At 49.7% G+C, this 16,080-nt stretch overlaps 1 protein-coding gene across 3 annotated transcripts in view; it reads left to right on the forward strand.

Annotated features, from left to right (window-relative positions):
• The first annotated feature begins 2,969 nt into the window (after window positions 1–2,969).
• Window positions 2,970–16,080, forward strand: part of PLEKHM2 (pleckstrin homology and RUN domain containing M2) — a 37,141-nt gene continuing 24,030 nt past the window's right edge. For 2 of the 3 annotated variants that reach the window (XM_069479381.1, XM_069479383.1), the window contains exon 1: window positions 2,970–3,262. In XM_069479381.1, coding sequence (XP_069335482.1) covers window positions 3,203–3,262 — 60 coding nt within the window. In that variant the 5' untranslated portion in view covers window positions 2,970–3,202. The remainder of the gene's footprint in view (window positions 3,263–16,080) is intronic. The other variant, XM_069479382.1, reaches the window with a different exon arrangement.

Genomic DNA, 16,080 nt, shown 5'->3' on the forward strand with positions numbered 1-16,080 from the left:
TTCCCTCCTCTTACGGCATTTAGCAGTGTGAGACTTAGATGAGGACACTATTAAAAAGCAAAACAAAAAAACCCCACAAGAACAGAATCTTTTTTCCTGTGTCACTGATTTGGAAACTAAGGCAGACTGACTTGCCTGAGGCCCTGGCATGAGTCAGTTAATGTTTTTGATTCTTGCTGCCTTTGACTCAGAGTCCCATGTACTTGCCATGTGATCAGCAAAGTCTTGTGCAATAAATGAATGGGCTTCAATTTCAAGCTTAATGACTCCCAATAACAGCCTTGATGGGCATTCTGTGTTCTTCATTTCAGATTTGCCCTGTTTTTGACAAGCAGGATGCAGTCCATATTTGAACTCTGAGCATGGAGCAATTACCTGCACATGAACGCACTTGGCCTCCTCCCTTTCCTGCAAGAAGTCTTGTTGGACTAAAATGTGCATCTCTTTTCCCACCCGCTCATATACCCGTGCAAACCTTGGGAATTTGGAAGACAGTAAGACCATATGTTTCTCTGAATGTTGTAAAAATTTGAACATGGGCCGGATGAGGTAGCTCATACTTTTAATCCTAGCACTCTGGGAGGCTGAGGCAGAAAGATCGCTTGAGCTCAGGAGTTGGAGACCAGCCTGAGCAACATCAAGACCCTAACTCTACTAAAAATAGAAAAAATTAGCTGGGCCTGGGGGCGTAGGCCTGTAGTCCCTCCCAGCTACTCGGGAGGCTGAGGCAGGAGGACTGCTTGAGCCCAGGAGTTTGAGGTTGCAGTGAGCCATGACGACACCACTGTATTCTAGCCCAGGAGACAAAGTAAGACTCTGTCTCAAAATAAAAAAATAAAAAAATAAAAAAAAGAGTTGACTGTGACCATCACCTATGTGTGCAGATGAAAACAATATGGCAGAAATACCACTACCTTCTCTCATCACAGACCAGATGGACATCCCAGAATAAAAATAGCCAAGGATAAAAATACCCATTGAATCTATCATGTGGCCAGGCCACGAACAACATTTGCAGGAAGATAGTGCCCAGCAGAAGGTGCTATTCAACAGCAGGGGAGAATCACACAGCTTGTTGGCTCTACTTTGGGCTGACAGGATTTTCATGAGCCAGAGCCGCACTGGACAGGTTGGGGCCTGTGGGCACCCTAGCCAGGATGGGCTGGGAAGGCAAGTGCACCATTAGACTAGTCATTCATTCCGGCTGACTTTCCTCCTACTTGCCACAAACATCTTTGGACACCTGGCTATTTCCTTCTTCATGCAAAGTAACGTGTCCTCTGCCCTCAACCTTTTCTCTACCTATCCAGTGACCGCAGCCTTGATTGCTGCCTGTCCTTATTCTGCCCTCTGCCCAGCTCCAAGGAGGCTGCTATCTCTTATTTTCCTGAACTCAGTACAAATAAGAAAATACCTTGGGTTTGGTTACTATAGACTTTGCTTCTTTCTCTAAAGGCTTAGATCAAGCCCCTATGGGGTCTCCTCCTAGAATAGTATGCAAAAACATAAAAGGGTCCTTGGCCCACAAAAGGATACAAATGGTTTCTGGAGTCAGATTCCTGGGTTGGCATCTGGGCTTCATCACTTGTTGTATGTTTTTAGGCAAATTACTTAACTCCCATCCCTCAATCTCTACAATTTGTACAAGAATCATTGGGTGAGGACCCAAGAGACAAATGTACGTGAAGCACTTAGCTCAGTGCACGGCACATAGTTAACACCCAACACTTGTCATCGTTGTTATCATTAGTATGAAGGTAGTAAGAACTCTTGCCCTGGGTCCTGAGGTGGTCATGGAATGCAGCAAACCCAGCTTCTCAAGTTGTTCCCTTTTCTTTTCTTGAGTTTATTTTGTCCCCTTAGCCAGCCACATAAAACCAAAATAAACTAACGACCACCATCTTGGGGTCTCTCCTTGGGAAACTGGAGATGGGGAGGGATCTTTTGGATATATGTGGGGTGGGCCCCTCTGAGAGAAGCTGTAGCATCAGTGTTTCAGATGCCGTGCCAGGGACTTGAGGTTGGGGTACCCTGAGCAGAGAAGAGGGAAGACTGGGGAGCCAGAGTTGAGAATTGGGGTGTCTAAGATAAAAAGGAAGAATTAACAGATGTATCAGGATATAATTGTTTGGGGACCAAATGAGGGAAGTGAGCCAGGTAGGAGACTGAGAACTCTAAGTGTAGGGGGCTTTTTAAGAGATGGCACATTTGATTTGGGGAGAGGGGTGCGAATTTGGGGAGGGGGTTCATGGGGACAGGGGGTGAGGGAGTTGCTAGGCCTCAGGACATGTGGGGCTGAAGAAGTGGGGGAGGGTAAGGAATAAGAAGGGCTTTAGGTATGAAGGGGAAGTGAAGAGGGTGTGTTTTGGGGGTGGGGAGGGCACCAGCGACCTGAAGTGGCCTGAAGTTTAGTTCTGGGGGTTGAGAGGTTGAGTGAGGAGTGGAGAGGCTGGGGGGGGTCCCGGGGTCAGCAGGCAGGTGAGGGTGCTGGGGCCTCTAGGCTGCCAAATCCAGGGGGCCTGGGTCTGTGCACTGAGGGGACCCTTGGGCTAAGGAAAGGGAGGGAGACAGGTGGGGTCTGTGGGGCTCTGGGGTCCCTGGGCAGAGGGGGTCTCTGAGGAGGGCCGGGGTCCCTGGCAGGGGAGGAGGGGTCTGTGTGCTGACCAGGGCCGGGCGGAGGGGGCTGGGGGCCTGTGGGCCGGGGGAGTCTCCGGCTGGCAGAGCGTCCCTGGAGTGTGTGGTGTCTCCCGGTCCCCGACCGAAGGGCGGGGAGAGGTGTGGGTGGGCTGACGAGGGCCGCGGGGGAGGGGCGCGGGGTCCCCGGCCGGTGGCGGCGGGGAGCTCCCGGGTCTCTGAGGGGGGCCGCGGACCAGGGGTGTGTGCGGGTCTCCGGGTCCCGGGAGTCCCCGGCGCGGGCGGGCTCTGGCGCCGCCCCGCCTGACATCAGTTCCTGCCGCCGCCGCCGCCGCGCACAGCCCGTGGCCTCCTTCCCGGCCGGCCGCGCTCCGGAGCCGCCGGGCCGCGGCGGAGCGAGGGCCCGGGCGAGGCGAGGGCCGGGCGGCGGGCGCCGGGCCCCGCGGCCGGCACGACGGAGCCCCCGCACGGCCGGCGGCAGCGGTTGGCGGCGGCCCCGGGCCCCCGGCGCGGGAAGCGGCGGCGGGGCTGCGGCGGCGGCGGCGGCGGCGGCGGCGGCGACAGCGCCATGGAGCCGCGGGAGGTGAAGGACCGGATCCTGGAGAACATCTCGCTGTCGGTGAAGAAGGTGAGCGCGGCCTCCCCTCCCGGCCGGGGCCCTTCCCCGCCCGGCGCCCCCTCAGCCCTCCCGCGGCTCTCGCCCGGGCCGGGGGTCCCTCCTGCCACCGGGACCTGGGCCCACCGCCCTTCCCCTCCGCGACACGGGCCGAGGGGCGGCCGGGAGCCCCGGGCCCGCGGAGGGGAAGCGGGCCGCTCACGTGAGCTGCGCGTCCTCGGAGCTATTTTTAAAGAACAAAGTTGAGGTCAGCACCCTCAGAGCTTCCCCAAGCCCGGCCCGGGCCCTGCCTTCCCGGAGAGGGTGGGAAGAGCCCACCGGCAGCATCCCTGCGCCGCTGCATCCTCCCGGCTCCCCGGCTCGCGTGTCTGGCGGTCAGGGTGAAGGCCAGAGATGGCAACTTCCAGTTTCCCCAGTCCTGTGTCCCGGCGACATCGCCCGTGGTCCTGGGAAGTCGCCTGAATAATCTTGCCGAAGGATGGCAAGAGACTCATTGCAGAGCTTTGATTGAGAACCTGAAGTACCTGGGAATTGCGTTTTGGGTGGTGATCCGTGGAACTGGGTGACACCACAGACACCCTGGGGCTTGCGGCAGTAGAGATCATTGTCCCAATTCCAGGTAGAAATGAATGCAGTACCTGTCAAGGGCATGTATTTGTGATGAACTCAGCTTATCTGAAAAAGGGTCCTGTGCCAGCAGGTAGAATTCATATTGACCGAAAACTTACATGGCCAAATCAGAAAAGATTTTTTTTCCTAACTTGAATTCCTGGCTCACTTGATAATCTCAGAAACTGGGAAAAAAAAAAAAAAAAGACTTGTGGGGGAAAGACTCACTAGGTTATTTTTACTACTTCAAGAAACTAAAATGAAGAGAATTAATTACATCAACCATATACTTAAATAACTGTGTTTTTCCCACTTAAATTCCTCAAAAGTAACACAGGCAAGCAATTTGACCTTTCATAAAGATAAATGTGGCTTAAAGAGAAAAATGGATCCTAAATTGCTCTTACTAAAATGTTCCTCTAAAAGCACAACTTCAAGTAATATCGCAGAGATCCAACGAGAGTTTTGTTTGGTTTTCCTGAGCTTTGCTAATGCTATGAGGTATAGTTTTGCTTACTCAAGGAGTGCAGGATGAGCAAATACTTTGTTAAAAAGCAATACATCTTTCGAAGAGAAAGGAACTCAGTGACCTTTCTAATCTAATTTGGGCTGATTATGGCTTCAGATAGAAGATTTTGTCTTTGGATTTCAAACCAATAAATGGGGAAGGTCCTTGATACAGAGGTGGTAGACATGGGCACCCTGTCACTTGTGTAAGCATGGATCTTTGGAAGGCGGAGATCCACTGTGTAAATCAGGCTGTCATTTATGAAAGAGTTGGGTGTGTTTGTCAAGGTGTTTGGACAAGCACATTTTATTGAGCTGTAATGCACCCCAGAATATGTAAGTCACGTGCTAGAAACTGCAAACCCATCCCTGGGTGTATCACACCAAAGGCATGACTAGCATCATGGTTAAGAACATGGTTTCTGGGGTCTGGCTGTGTAGGCTGAATCCCCACCCTGCCAATTCATAACCCTGGAGCCTTGGGCAGGTTTCTTAACCCCTCCATGCCTCAGTTGCCTCATCTGTAAGCAGGGATAAAATTAGAGTTGAGGTAAAGATTTAATGAAAGTATACTGAATGTTTAGCATGGTTCTTTTTTTTTTTTTTTGAGACAGTCTCACTCTGTCACCCCAGGTAGAGTGCAGTGGTGTCATCGTAGCTCACTGCAACCCCAAACAACTAGGCTCCTCCTGCCTCAGCCTCCCAAGTAGCTGGGACTACAGGCATGCGCCACAATGCCTGGCTAATTTTTCTTTTTCTTTTTTTTTTTTTTTTAAGACAAGATGGGGTCTCGCTCTTGCTCAGGCTGGTCTCGAACTCCTGAGCTCAAGCAGTCCTCCAGCCTTGGCCTCCCAGAGTGCTAGGATTATAGGCATGAGACACCGCACACACCCCTAGCATGGTTCTTGACCCAGTCTTAACTGGTAGCTTTGTTTATGTTAAAGAGCCAATTCCTCACTTTTACAAGGTTTGAAGATGGCTCAAGTGCCTCACCACCTAAAGGTTGTTATATAACACCATTTGTTCTTGTTAGCCACTTCCTTTGTATGCTTGTTTCAGACTACTACAATATGATTCTCGCATCATGAAGTACGTTTGGTTTTCTGAATCAGTATCTGCTTCTAATAGGAATCAGTTAGCTTTGCTGCTGCATTAGACGTTGAAGACTAGCAGTTCTGGGATTTGATTTGTCCTTAAATGCCAGTCTCACTAAATTTGTTGTACAGCACCTTGAGAGTTTCTTTGCCTTTTTTCTTCCATCCTACCACCTGTAAATGGTTTTACCTGTCCTTTTATAAGGCTGTTGCATAAAGAAAATGAGATGTGTATTTCTGCAAAGAAAGATCCATTGTATATTACTATATTTGCAAAGAGTATTTTAGAACTTTTTATTAAAATGTAACATGCTGGCCAGGTGCGGTGGCTCATGCCTGTAATCCTAACACTGTGGGAGGCGGAGGTGGGAGGATTGCTTGAGCTCAGGAGTTTGAGACCAGCCTGAGCTAAATGACACCTGGTCTCTACTAAAAATAGAAAAATTAGCCTAGTTTGGTGGCTCGGGCCTGTAGTTCCAGCTACTCAGGAGGCTGAGGCAGGAGGATCACTTGAGCCCAGGAGGTAGAGGTTGCAGTGACCTATGATGATGCCACTACACTCTAGCCGGGGCGACAGAGGGAGACTCTGTCTGAAAAAAAAAAAAGAAAAAAATATATAATACGCATACAGAAAAGTGCACAGGTCCTGAGGGTGTAGCCTAATGTGTTCTTACAAAGTGAACGCACTCACATATCCAGCACCCAGACCCAGAAACAGAACATGACTATTATCACAGAAGCCCCCCCAACCTTGTTCCCCCTCCCAGAAACTACACTCTCAAGGTAACCACTATCCCCAAGCAATATTGTTGAGTTCAGCTATTTTCACACCTAGATTTTGTGATAGTGCACATCCGTTACAACACCAGAAAGGTGAAATAGCTGTTATCCTACCTGAATCCAAGGGAACCTGTGTTCTGATAGGGAGACAAGATTCTTAGGGGTTAGAGAGAACTGGAGAGTTTAATAATTAACACAAATTAAATGAAAATGATAACGATAAAAAGCAAGTTCCATATGTACTTGAAAGGGGGCCAGTAGCAGAAACACCCAGGTGCTGCTAATAAAGCCTGTGGTTGCCGATTTGTTAACAGTTAAAGAGAAATGTCTACCTCAAAGACAGTGCTGGCATTTGCGATTGGCACATGGTTCTACTAAATAGCATCTTCTCCAGGGGTGGGAAGGCAGTGATTTTCAGGAGAGTTTTGTTTTGTTTTCAAGGAGCAGTGAGTGTCTGTTGCGTATTCACACAGTACGAACTAAGGCTCTGTGCTGGAAGAAGCAGCTTCTGACCTCTAAGAGTTTGTGTAGTGGTTGAGCTGGAGAGAATTTTAAAAAAATAATAACTAGGGCAAAGAGATGCCCTCAGAGAAGGAGGGCTTAACTGAGTCTTGACGGATTGGTAGAATTCAGAGAAAGAAGCAGCAGGCATTCAAGATAGAAGGAACAGCTTCCTAAGCATCCCAAAGGAAGTGGGGCCCTCCAGGTGGTCTTCTGAGGACAGTGGAGAGATGGACCAGTCTCAAGAGTGCTGAGGGTTCTGCAGGATGTGGCTGGCAAGTGCTTTCTGTGGAAGCCATGTACCAGTGGATACAAATGCAGGTTTCACAGGTTCACAGGCCTGGGCATGGGTTTGTATTCTGGGTTTGTCACTGACCACGTGCATCCTGGCAAAGACTGGACCTCTATTAGTGTCCGCAGCCAGAACCTCCCGATAGTGTTATCATGAGAATTCAATTAGGTGAAATAACATGCTTACGGCACTTGGCACAATACCTAGCACACAGTAAGTCCTAAATAAAATAAAGCCACCGTTACTACTTGCGGTGTGGACTCTGTAGTTTACTCTTGCGGTTTTCAGTGAAAGTCTTATACTCTACACTGCTCTGTTTCTTTTTTTTTTTTTTTTTTTTTTTGAGACAGAGTCTCACTTTGTTGCCCGGGCTAGAGTGAGTGCCGTGGCGTCAGCCTAGCTCACAGCAACCTCAAACTCCTGGGCTTAAGCGATCCTACTGCCTCAGCCTCCCGAGTGGCTGGGACTACAGACATGCACCACCATGCCCGGCTAATTTTTTCTCTATATATTTTTAGTTGGCCATATAATTTCTTTCTATTTTTAGTAGAGACGGGGTCTCGCTCTTGCTCAGGCTGGTCTCGAACTCCTGACCTCGAGCGATCCGCCCGCCTCAGCCTCCCAGAGTGCTAGGATTACAGGCGTGAGCCACCGCGCCCGGCCACTGCTCTGTTTCTTCAAGCTCAGGGGTCGGTAGATTATTTCTTAAAAGGCCAGATGGTAAATGTTTTCAGGCCATAGGATCTTTGTTGAAAAGACTCAGTTCTGCTTAATAGCAACCAAGCATGTATGGGTGTGGCCAGGTTCCAGTAAACCTTTATTTACAAAAGTAGGTCGCAGGCTGGATCTCGGCCCAGGGGTGGTAGTTTATATACGTACACATGTGTGCATACAAAAATGTCCTCACCAGGGTAAGCTAGGGATCACCCTCAGAGAAATTGGGGTGACCAGGCCTATAGTTAACCCAGTCTCTGTTGTAGCTGTGTTTTTGCACGTTGTATCAGGCTTGTGGAGGAAATATGGACGGTTGTAAATCCCATCACGTGTACATGTATTCAGTTATTCAAAAATGTTTAGTGAGCACCTTCCCTAGGTCCTCCCTGTTCTAGGCCCTACGAAGGTCTTGGTGAACAAGGCAGATAAGGTCTCTGCCCTCATCATGGAGCTGACATTCTGGTAGGAGAAGAAGGGTGACAAATTAGTAGACAGACAAATACAGAGATAATTTCATACTGTGGCAAGTGTTATGAAGGCATTATTAGGCAGAGCTTCCTCGTAATTAATAAAGAATTGGCAGGAAAGTTTGCTTTGGAGGAAGTAGTCAGGGAAGACTTCCCTAAGGCAGTGACATTTTATCCAGCAGGGAACTGGAGACTAGGAGAAGATGATGAAAAGTTATTCTAGGCCGGGCGCGGTGGCTCACGCCTGTAATCCTAGCACTCTGGGAGGCCGAGGTGGGCGGATCGTTTGAGCTCAGGAGTTCGAGACCAGCCTGAGCAAGAGCGAGACCCCACCTCTACTAAAAATAGAAAGAAATTATATGGACAGCTAAAAATATATATAGAAAAAATTAGCCGGGCATGGTGGCGCATGCCTGTAGTCCCAACTACTCGGGAGGCTGAGGCGGTAGGATCGCTTGAGCTCAGGAGTTTGAGGTTGCTGTGAGCTAGGCTGACGCCACGGCACTCACTCTAGCCTGGGCAACAGAGTGAGACTCTGTCTCAAAAAAAAAAAAAAAAAAGAAAAGTTATTCTAAGACAATAAGTAGCTGTTTTAAAAACACAAATAGCTCAGAGGTGTGTAAAATGAGAATAATCCCCTTTTCTCCCCCCCCTTAAATGGGATAAATGAATTCTAATAAAGTAACTGTCACTCAGTGGATATTCCTGGGTAGTGACAACCTTCTCTGCCTAGGTCTCCCACCCACTTCGGTTTGGACAGACACTTACCGCCCCATCAGGGTAGGCTCTAAGTGAGGTTCTATTTCCGGCCGGGCACACCCTGTCTCGAGCAGGAGTCTCCCAGCCCGATCGGGATCTGCTGGCGCTGGTGAATGAGCTGCAGCTGTTGTTCAGCCCAGCCTATTGTGCAGCGAGAAAGGCCGCCTTGGGTGGTGGACTTTTCCCCATTTTTCTACCCCTTCAGATAGGTTAGATCTGCCAGCACATTAAAAATTAGCTGGGGCAGCTCATTCCTGGAGAGGGACTGGTAGGTAGATAGATGTGAGAATTATGTTGATTATTTGGTGTGGATCAATAGTTTTGTTCTCTCTGACTTTACAGAAAAACTCTTAAGAGTTTTAAATGTTCTTGAAATCCCTAAGGACCTGAGTCACCAGGGCAGAGATCTAAATAAAATAATATCTGCACACATTTTATAAACTGAAAAGCTGAGGGTCACTGTGCCTTCTTCCCACCTGCTAGCTTTCTCTGTAGCTATTTCTCTGCTGCTTTCTTCTCTCCCAAAATAGGGGCTGTGTGGTGAGAGCTGGCGAGGACCTGAAGGTCCCCAACCAGGAACACGTGATGTGTACAGCAGGATTCTGACCCATGAGTAACCCCACCCAGGCCCAGGAGTAAATACTAGTGGAGAAGCAATAACTGCTTTTTCTGAGCCCTGCCCATTCACTTGTAAGATATGGTTCTCCTTTGGAGAAATGCTCCTCTGACGTCAGGTTTCTGTGTGAAGGCTTGTGACACTGTGGTCCTTTCCATCCCATCACAGAACACCTGGGTCCTCTCTCTCCATGGCATGGCTCTAGCTCAGGCCTGTCCAGATTGGAAGGCCCCCATTTGATGATTTGAGGCCAGGCAGAAACTCACCTGGGGTAAGACAGAAACAGACGTGCTGTTCAAATGGGGTGGACCACAGCTGGTTCTCTGTGGTCACTCTGTAGTCACAGTTAACACTCTGGAGTTTCAGATGGAGCCCTGGTGATTCCTGTGGGTCTCCCTCAAAACTCACCCGGCTGGAGCCTCGATGAATGTGAAAAGAAATGTTCAGCAAAATTGAAAATCTGCTGCCAGCTGACAAAAATGTTAGGTCTAGAAACCAATGTTGAGTAACAGGCGGACTGGTCAAGACATGTTTTAGGTCAAGGAATTTGGCCGGATGCTGTGGCTCACTCCTGTAATCCTAGCACTTTGGGAGGCTGAGGTGGGAGGATCGCTTGAGGTCAGGAGTTTGAGACCAGCCTGAGCAAGAGCAAGACCCCGTCTCTGCAAAAAATAGAAAAACCAGCCAGACGGGGTCGTGTGCACCTGTTGTCCCAGCTACTCGGCAGGCTGAGGCAGGAGGGTTGCTTGAGCCCAGGAGTTTGACGTTGCAATGAGCTACGATGACACCACTGCACTCCGGCCTGGGGTGACAGAGTGAGACCCTGCCTCAAAAACAAACAAACAAACAAAAGACATGTTTTAATGTGGAAAGAAAGAAGCTGGTGTTCAGAGTGTGAATGCTGGGGGGAGGAGGTTGGCATTTGTAGGGACCATGGGGCTCCTGGGTGGGTCATTCTTACCTCTCGAGCCTGCAGTGTCTGGCATCAGGATTCACCACCATGGCAAGAGTGTGCTGCTGCCGAAGCTGGCAGTGCCCTTCTGTCCGAGGAAAGCCGTTGAGACTTTTCTCATTTATGGTGTTAAAAGCTGTCCCAGGCGGCCATGGCCATCTCTGCAGAAGAAGCAGGTTTCTCAGCTTGGGATCTGGAACCCTGCCGTGCACCGTGGAGTGAGCAAGTCTGGGCCCACAGCTCTCCTCCTTGAGAGTCTAAACCAGGCAGCAGGGCTGGTTGGTTCAGGTTAACTCGCCTTTCCAGCCCTGCCCCCCTGATCACTACTCGCTCAAGGTGCACATGTCCTAGAACTTCCATTTGAGTCAGGAGAATAAGAGATGACTTCTGGGAAGGGCCTTTTGACTGGAGCCGAAAGATCAGGTCATTGATCTACTGGTTATTTTAACCATCTGAGTTCCTGAGAGCGTCTCCTGACCTCGCGGCATTAAAGCAGCTGGCCTTGCTACACAGATATTCTCCCTTTTTTGCATTTCTGATTTACCATTTTCTCCCTTGCTTGTAAGTGTTTACAAACATAGAAATACATAAGAAAGAAGGTTATTAGTTTCCTGTAATCTCCCCTTCTCCCTGATTAACTGTATTTAGCAGTTGGAACCAACAGATTCTAAGAAACCCAATAATATGTGAGAACGAGGAAGGAACTGATGCACATTTGCAATCTACAAAAATCTCCAAACTTAATTCCCGGGAGTAATAATCAGCCTTCACTGTTCACACTTTCGCCCCACGTTGTTTGTTTTTGGTGTTCACGGACTGCCGAGGCGTGAGCGTCGGAACACGGTGAGAGGAAGGGGAGTACCGATGCCACAGGAATCCTGACGTGTGCCAGGCCCCACGCTCGGCACGTTCAAACTCGCAGGATGGCTCCCGAGCCCTATTTAATACACAAGGAAAATGGAGTCTAGAGAAGTAACTTGCCCAGAGTTATAAAGCTGGCAAGGGGCAGAACTGGGATTGGAACAACTTTCTGGCTCTTGCTCTTTCATTTCTCTGAGCCTTGTCCGTCTCCATGGAGTAGGTTAGTCTCAAAATGCTAACAGGTAACACGTCAGTCTGTGGGCCGGTCCTCGGTAAAACCATCCATTCATTTAACAAATATTTGTTGAGTGACTGTTATGTGCTGAGCATTCTTCTAGTCACTAGGAATCAGCAGTGAACAGATCCTACCAAGCCTCTGCCCCCGTGGGGCTGACGTTCTAGAAGAAACAGACATCAAACAAATTGCAGTAGAAGTTCCCACCATGCTTCCTAATTCCGTATTTATATTTTCAGTTTGTAAAGCCCCTCTTTTTTTTTTTTTTTCTCCCCTAGAGACAGGGTCTTGCTCTGTTGTCCAGACTGGAGTAGAGTGGTGCTCTACTCATAGCTCACTGTAACCTCAAACTCCTGGGCTCAACGATCCTACTGCCTCAACCTCCTGAGTAGCTGGACTACAAGTGTGTGCCACCACGCCTGGCTAATTTTTAAAATTTTTTGTAGAGACAGGGATCTCTCTATGTTGCCCAAGCTGGTCTTGAACTCCTGGCCTCAAGTGATCTTCCCACCTCAGTCTCCCAAAGTGCTGAGATAACAGGTGTGAGCCAGCCAACATACCCAGCCCCTGTGAAATATTTGTATTGTACCACAGGGGACTTGGAGTAGAGGCAAGGGTCCCCCAGTGACCCCCAACCTAACATTGTGATTTAGACAGTGACTTGGTAGACATTTTCCTTGGCAACACATGGGCTGTCTGGGTGGGGGAGCACCCATGAGGTCATGTTGTAGGCACAGCAGAGGAAAAGGGAAGTGAAAGATGAACAAAGAACCAACTAAGGCTCCAGCGCTTTGCAAGGTTGGTTAAAATGAGGCTTTGAAAAACTCCCTTCTCCTCCTGCCAGTGCCGCACACAACACTGAGCGTGGAGTGCTCAGAAAACAGCACAGGGTTTCTGCCGGCTCCTGCTTCCATCCCAGTGGTGGAGGGATGGAGTAGAATCGTGTGCACTGCATGTTCTTTTGGGCCGTGCAGTTCTTTCTGGCTGGCTTCTAGGTCTCTGGTGTTTGCCTAGGGACCACTTGGCAGAACCACTTACCATTTTTCTCCCCGCCTTGAAAGGAGTCCTTGGTCCCTCCATATGAAGCCAAGCTCTGTGCTGAGTTCTGAGGCAGAGGAATCATAGTACCTTGAGGCTTAGACACTCTCCTTCCGGGAAGGGGAAACATTTAACTGCTTTTGGAAACTATATTCTGTCAAATTACCCAAGAGATCTGTGCCCAAGTAGGCTAGTCGCCTTCAGCTGTCGTTCCTACACCCCCGAAGAAAGCACAGAAAAATGAAATCCACAGATAATTCGAGTAGCTGCTTTTTTCAACTTTCCCCCTGCGTGTCTTTGAACAGAGCTGTCAGTCAAGCAGAGAGCCTACTGCCTCTCCGGCAAAGCGGCTGCTGTCTTTAGTGGTGAATGAATGGTTAAGAAGCATGGATTTTGCCAAACTTGCTTAAAGAATGATGCAGGCCCATGTAGACACACCCTTTATGACAACTCTACATGTTGGGGTGCCAGTCAATCCAAGGATGCCACCCAGCCTGGGCACAAGCCCTTCCTGGGCAAGGACATTAGCTGCCCTGCAAAGACATCGCTGAAGGACAGCATTTTTCATGCCAAGAAACTAGGCTGATCGTTTCTGAATCGCAGGGGCTCTGACTGGTTCTCATGCAGCGGCGATGTCTGGGCTTTCTTGCTCTATAATCCACTGTAATCGATTGCCATTGAGAATGAAATATTTTCCAGGCTCAGCTGCGGTGGGATCTCAGGTGGGAGATTTTTAAATTAGGAGAGTAAGTCAGCAGCCTTGTGGTTGTCTGGGGTTGGTGGAGCAGCAGACACCCAGCAGTGAAGGCTCTGTTCACACTCTTCTGTTGTCTAGGAGGGAAGCAACTAGGGCATTCCCGACATTGTCCCCCAACTCCTCCAGAGCCCCATCATGGCAGCCCTGGGTGTGGGCCATGGCCCCTGCTGCTCTGCCCTCCTGGGTGAGACACTGGCAAGAGCTTCTCGGCTGGTCACAGCAGGTACCCTGGCCAACTGCACTTTGTCCCCAGGTGGGCTCAAGGAGAAGGAGCCCCAGGCCAAGACTCTGCAGTAGAGTAGAAGGACCGCTGGACAAGGCCATGGGGTGCAGGAAGTACCTCTGTCTCCCTGGACCCTAGTCACCTCCCCTTTAAAATGAGGGTTCTGGTTAAGTATTTTTCTGATTTTCATCACGTTCATCAGTTCAGTGTCAGTTTCATTCACTGATAACCTCTCCCTGCTCCCCACTCCCCATCTCTAACTCCCGTCACACACCTTCCTGCACAGGGCGTCCGTACTGGATGAGAGCCCCAGAAACCTCTGCTTCATGACCATGTGATTTCTAAGGGCTCTTCTGCTCTTGAATTCTGAAGTTCTTCTGTCCTGGCCAGCATCCAGCGCTGTCTTAGATCCCAGTGGCGATTCTCTAAAGAAATGCTATTGGCAGTGGTGTTCCATTCCTTGGATCAATAAAACAGGCATTACTGTTCTTAAGAAGCTTTGCTAGGACTTAAGAGACTCCAGCCTGCCTGCCTTGTTTGTTTGCATATGTGCTTGCTCATGTGTTTTTGAGGGGAGGGATGGTGAGCTCCGGTTTTCCCTTTAAATCCTCAGGAGTCTGTGCCTCTAGCTGGAGCAAGTTGCTGGTGATCCAGGTGGGCAGGTTGTCATGCTGGCCTCCCCGAACGGACGTTAGGTAGTTCTGACCACACCGACCCTTCTCCAGCTGTCACGGATACTGATGCACCCTCTTGGGGTCCCTCTTTCCGAGAAGCCCAGGCATCAAGGTTTGGGGACAGCCGGGCGCGGTGGCTCACGCCTGTAATCCTAGCACTCTGGGAGGCCGAGGCAGGTGGATCGCTCGAGGTCAGGAGTTCGAGACCAGCCTGAGCAAGAGTGAGACCCCGTCTCTACTAAAAATGGAAAGAAATTATATGGACAACTAAAATATATATATACAAAAAATTAGCCGGGCATGGTGGCTCATGCCTGTAGTCCCTGCTACTTGGGAGGCTGAGGCAGTAGGATCGCTTAAGCCCAGGAGTTTGAGGTTGCTGTGAGCTAGGCTGACGCCACGGCACTCACTCTAGCCCGGGCAACAGAGTGAGACTCTGTCTCAAAAAAAAAAAAAAAAAAAAAAGGTTTGGGGACATCCCAACTCCAAAGGTACTAAATGATATTGCATGGCTTGAGCTCTGCCTTTCCTCTGAGGATCTGCCTTGGGAAGGATGAATGTCCATGAAGACCAGAGGGGCGGTTTGCCCAACCAGTGGCCATGCTGCAAACAGACAGGCAGTGCCTGCTCACTGTCCATGAAACCCGTCCGTCACCTGCAGCGCCCCTGCAATGTTCTCAAGGTAGAGGCAGCCTCAAGGACTAAGTGGACCTAGAGGGCCCCTGCAGCCCAGTCTTGCTGTGAGGTTGAGTTGCTCTTATTTAGCTGTGGCCATCATTGATTTAACTCTTTTTTGTTATTTTTGTTTGTTTTTTTGGAGACAGAGTCTTGCTCTGTTGCCCCAGCTAGAGTGCAGTGGCGTCATCATAGTTCACTGCAACCCACTCCTGGGCTCAAGCGATCCTCCTACCTCAGCCTCCCAAGTAGCTGGTATTTTGGCGCACCACCACACCTGGCTAATTTTTCTATTTTTTGTAGAGACAGGATCTCACTCTTGCTCTGGCTGATCTCTAACTCCTGAGCTCAAGCAATCCTCCCACCTCAGCCTCCCAGAGTGCTGGGATTGGAGGTACAAGCCACCTTGCCCAGCCCGATTTAACTCTTAAAAGAGGTGATTTGAGGTAAGGTGACAGTCCACCCATTCTTGGGGTCTTTACTACTTTTGGATTTCCATCTCCTAGACCTGCACTGCTGAGGCTGTTCAAAACGTTCTGTCTAAATATATCTGGTCTCCATGGAGCCAGTAGGGAAGCTGCGGTTACCTGGTGACCTCCTCCCTGGGCAGCAGCAGAGAGCTGCCAGCGCCAAGCCGCTTTCTCCTGATCTGTGGGTCTGCGTCCTCTGTGGGTGAGCAGGGGTGGAGCAGGCACAGCGGTACAGCGCGGTAGTGATCAGGCAGTTAAAGCAGGCATGTTTACAGCCTTGTGTCTTTCCAGCCTCACCTGATGTTGGAGCAGGGATTTTTATTCCGCTCTGTAAATATGGAAGTGCGGCACCCCTCCCCTGAGCCTCTCCAGTACAGCCTGTAAGTGGGTAGCAGAGTTGGAATCCAGATCTCCCATCTGTTGGGCTGCACAGTGTTGCAGCCTCCGTGGTCTTGACTGACCAGGAAGGAAGAAAGGAGGTCACTTGGACTGCCTCGTTTTCATTTGGCCATTTGTAATCTTTCACAGGTACCTTTGAGTTATCTATTGGGGACCAATCTAGGAGGATTTCTTAGTACCAACCCTAGTACTAGAAATTGTTTTGTG

Source organism: Eulemur rufifrons, chromosome 8, assembly GCF_041146395.1.
Source record: "Eulemur rufifrons isolate Redbay chromosome 8, OSU_ERuf_1, whole genome shotgun sequence".
NCBI classification, from domain to species: Eukaryota; Metazoa; Chordata; class Mammalia; order Primates; family Lemuridae; genus Eulemur; species Eulemur rufifrons.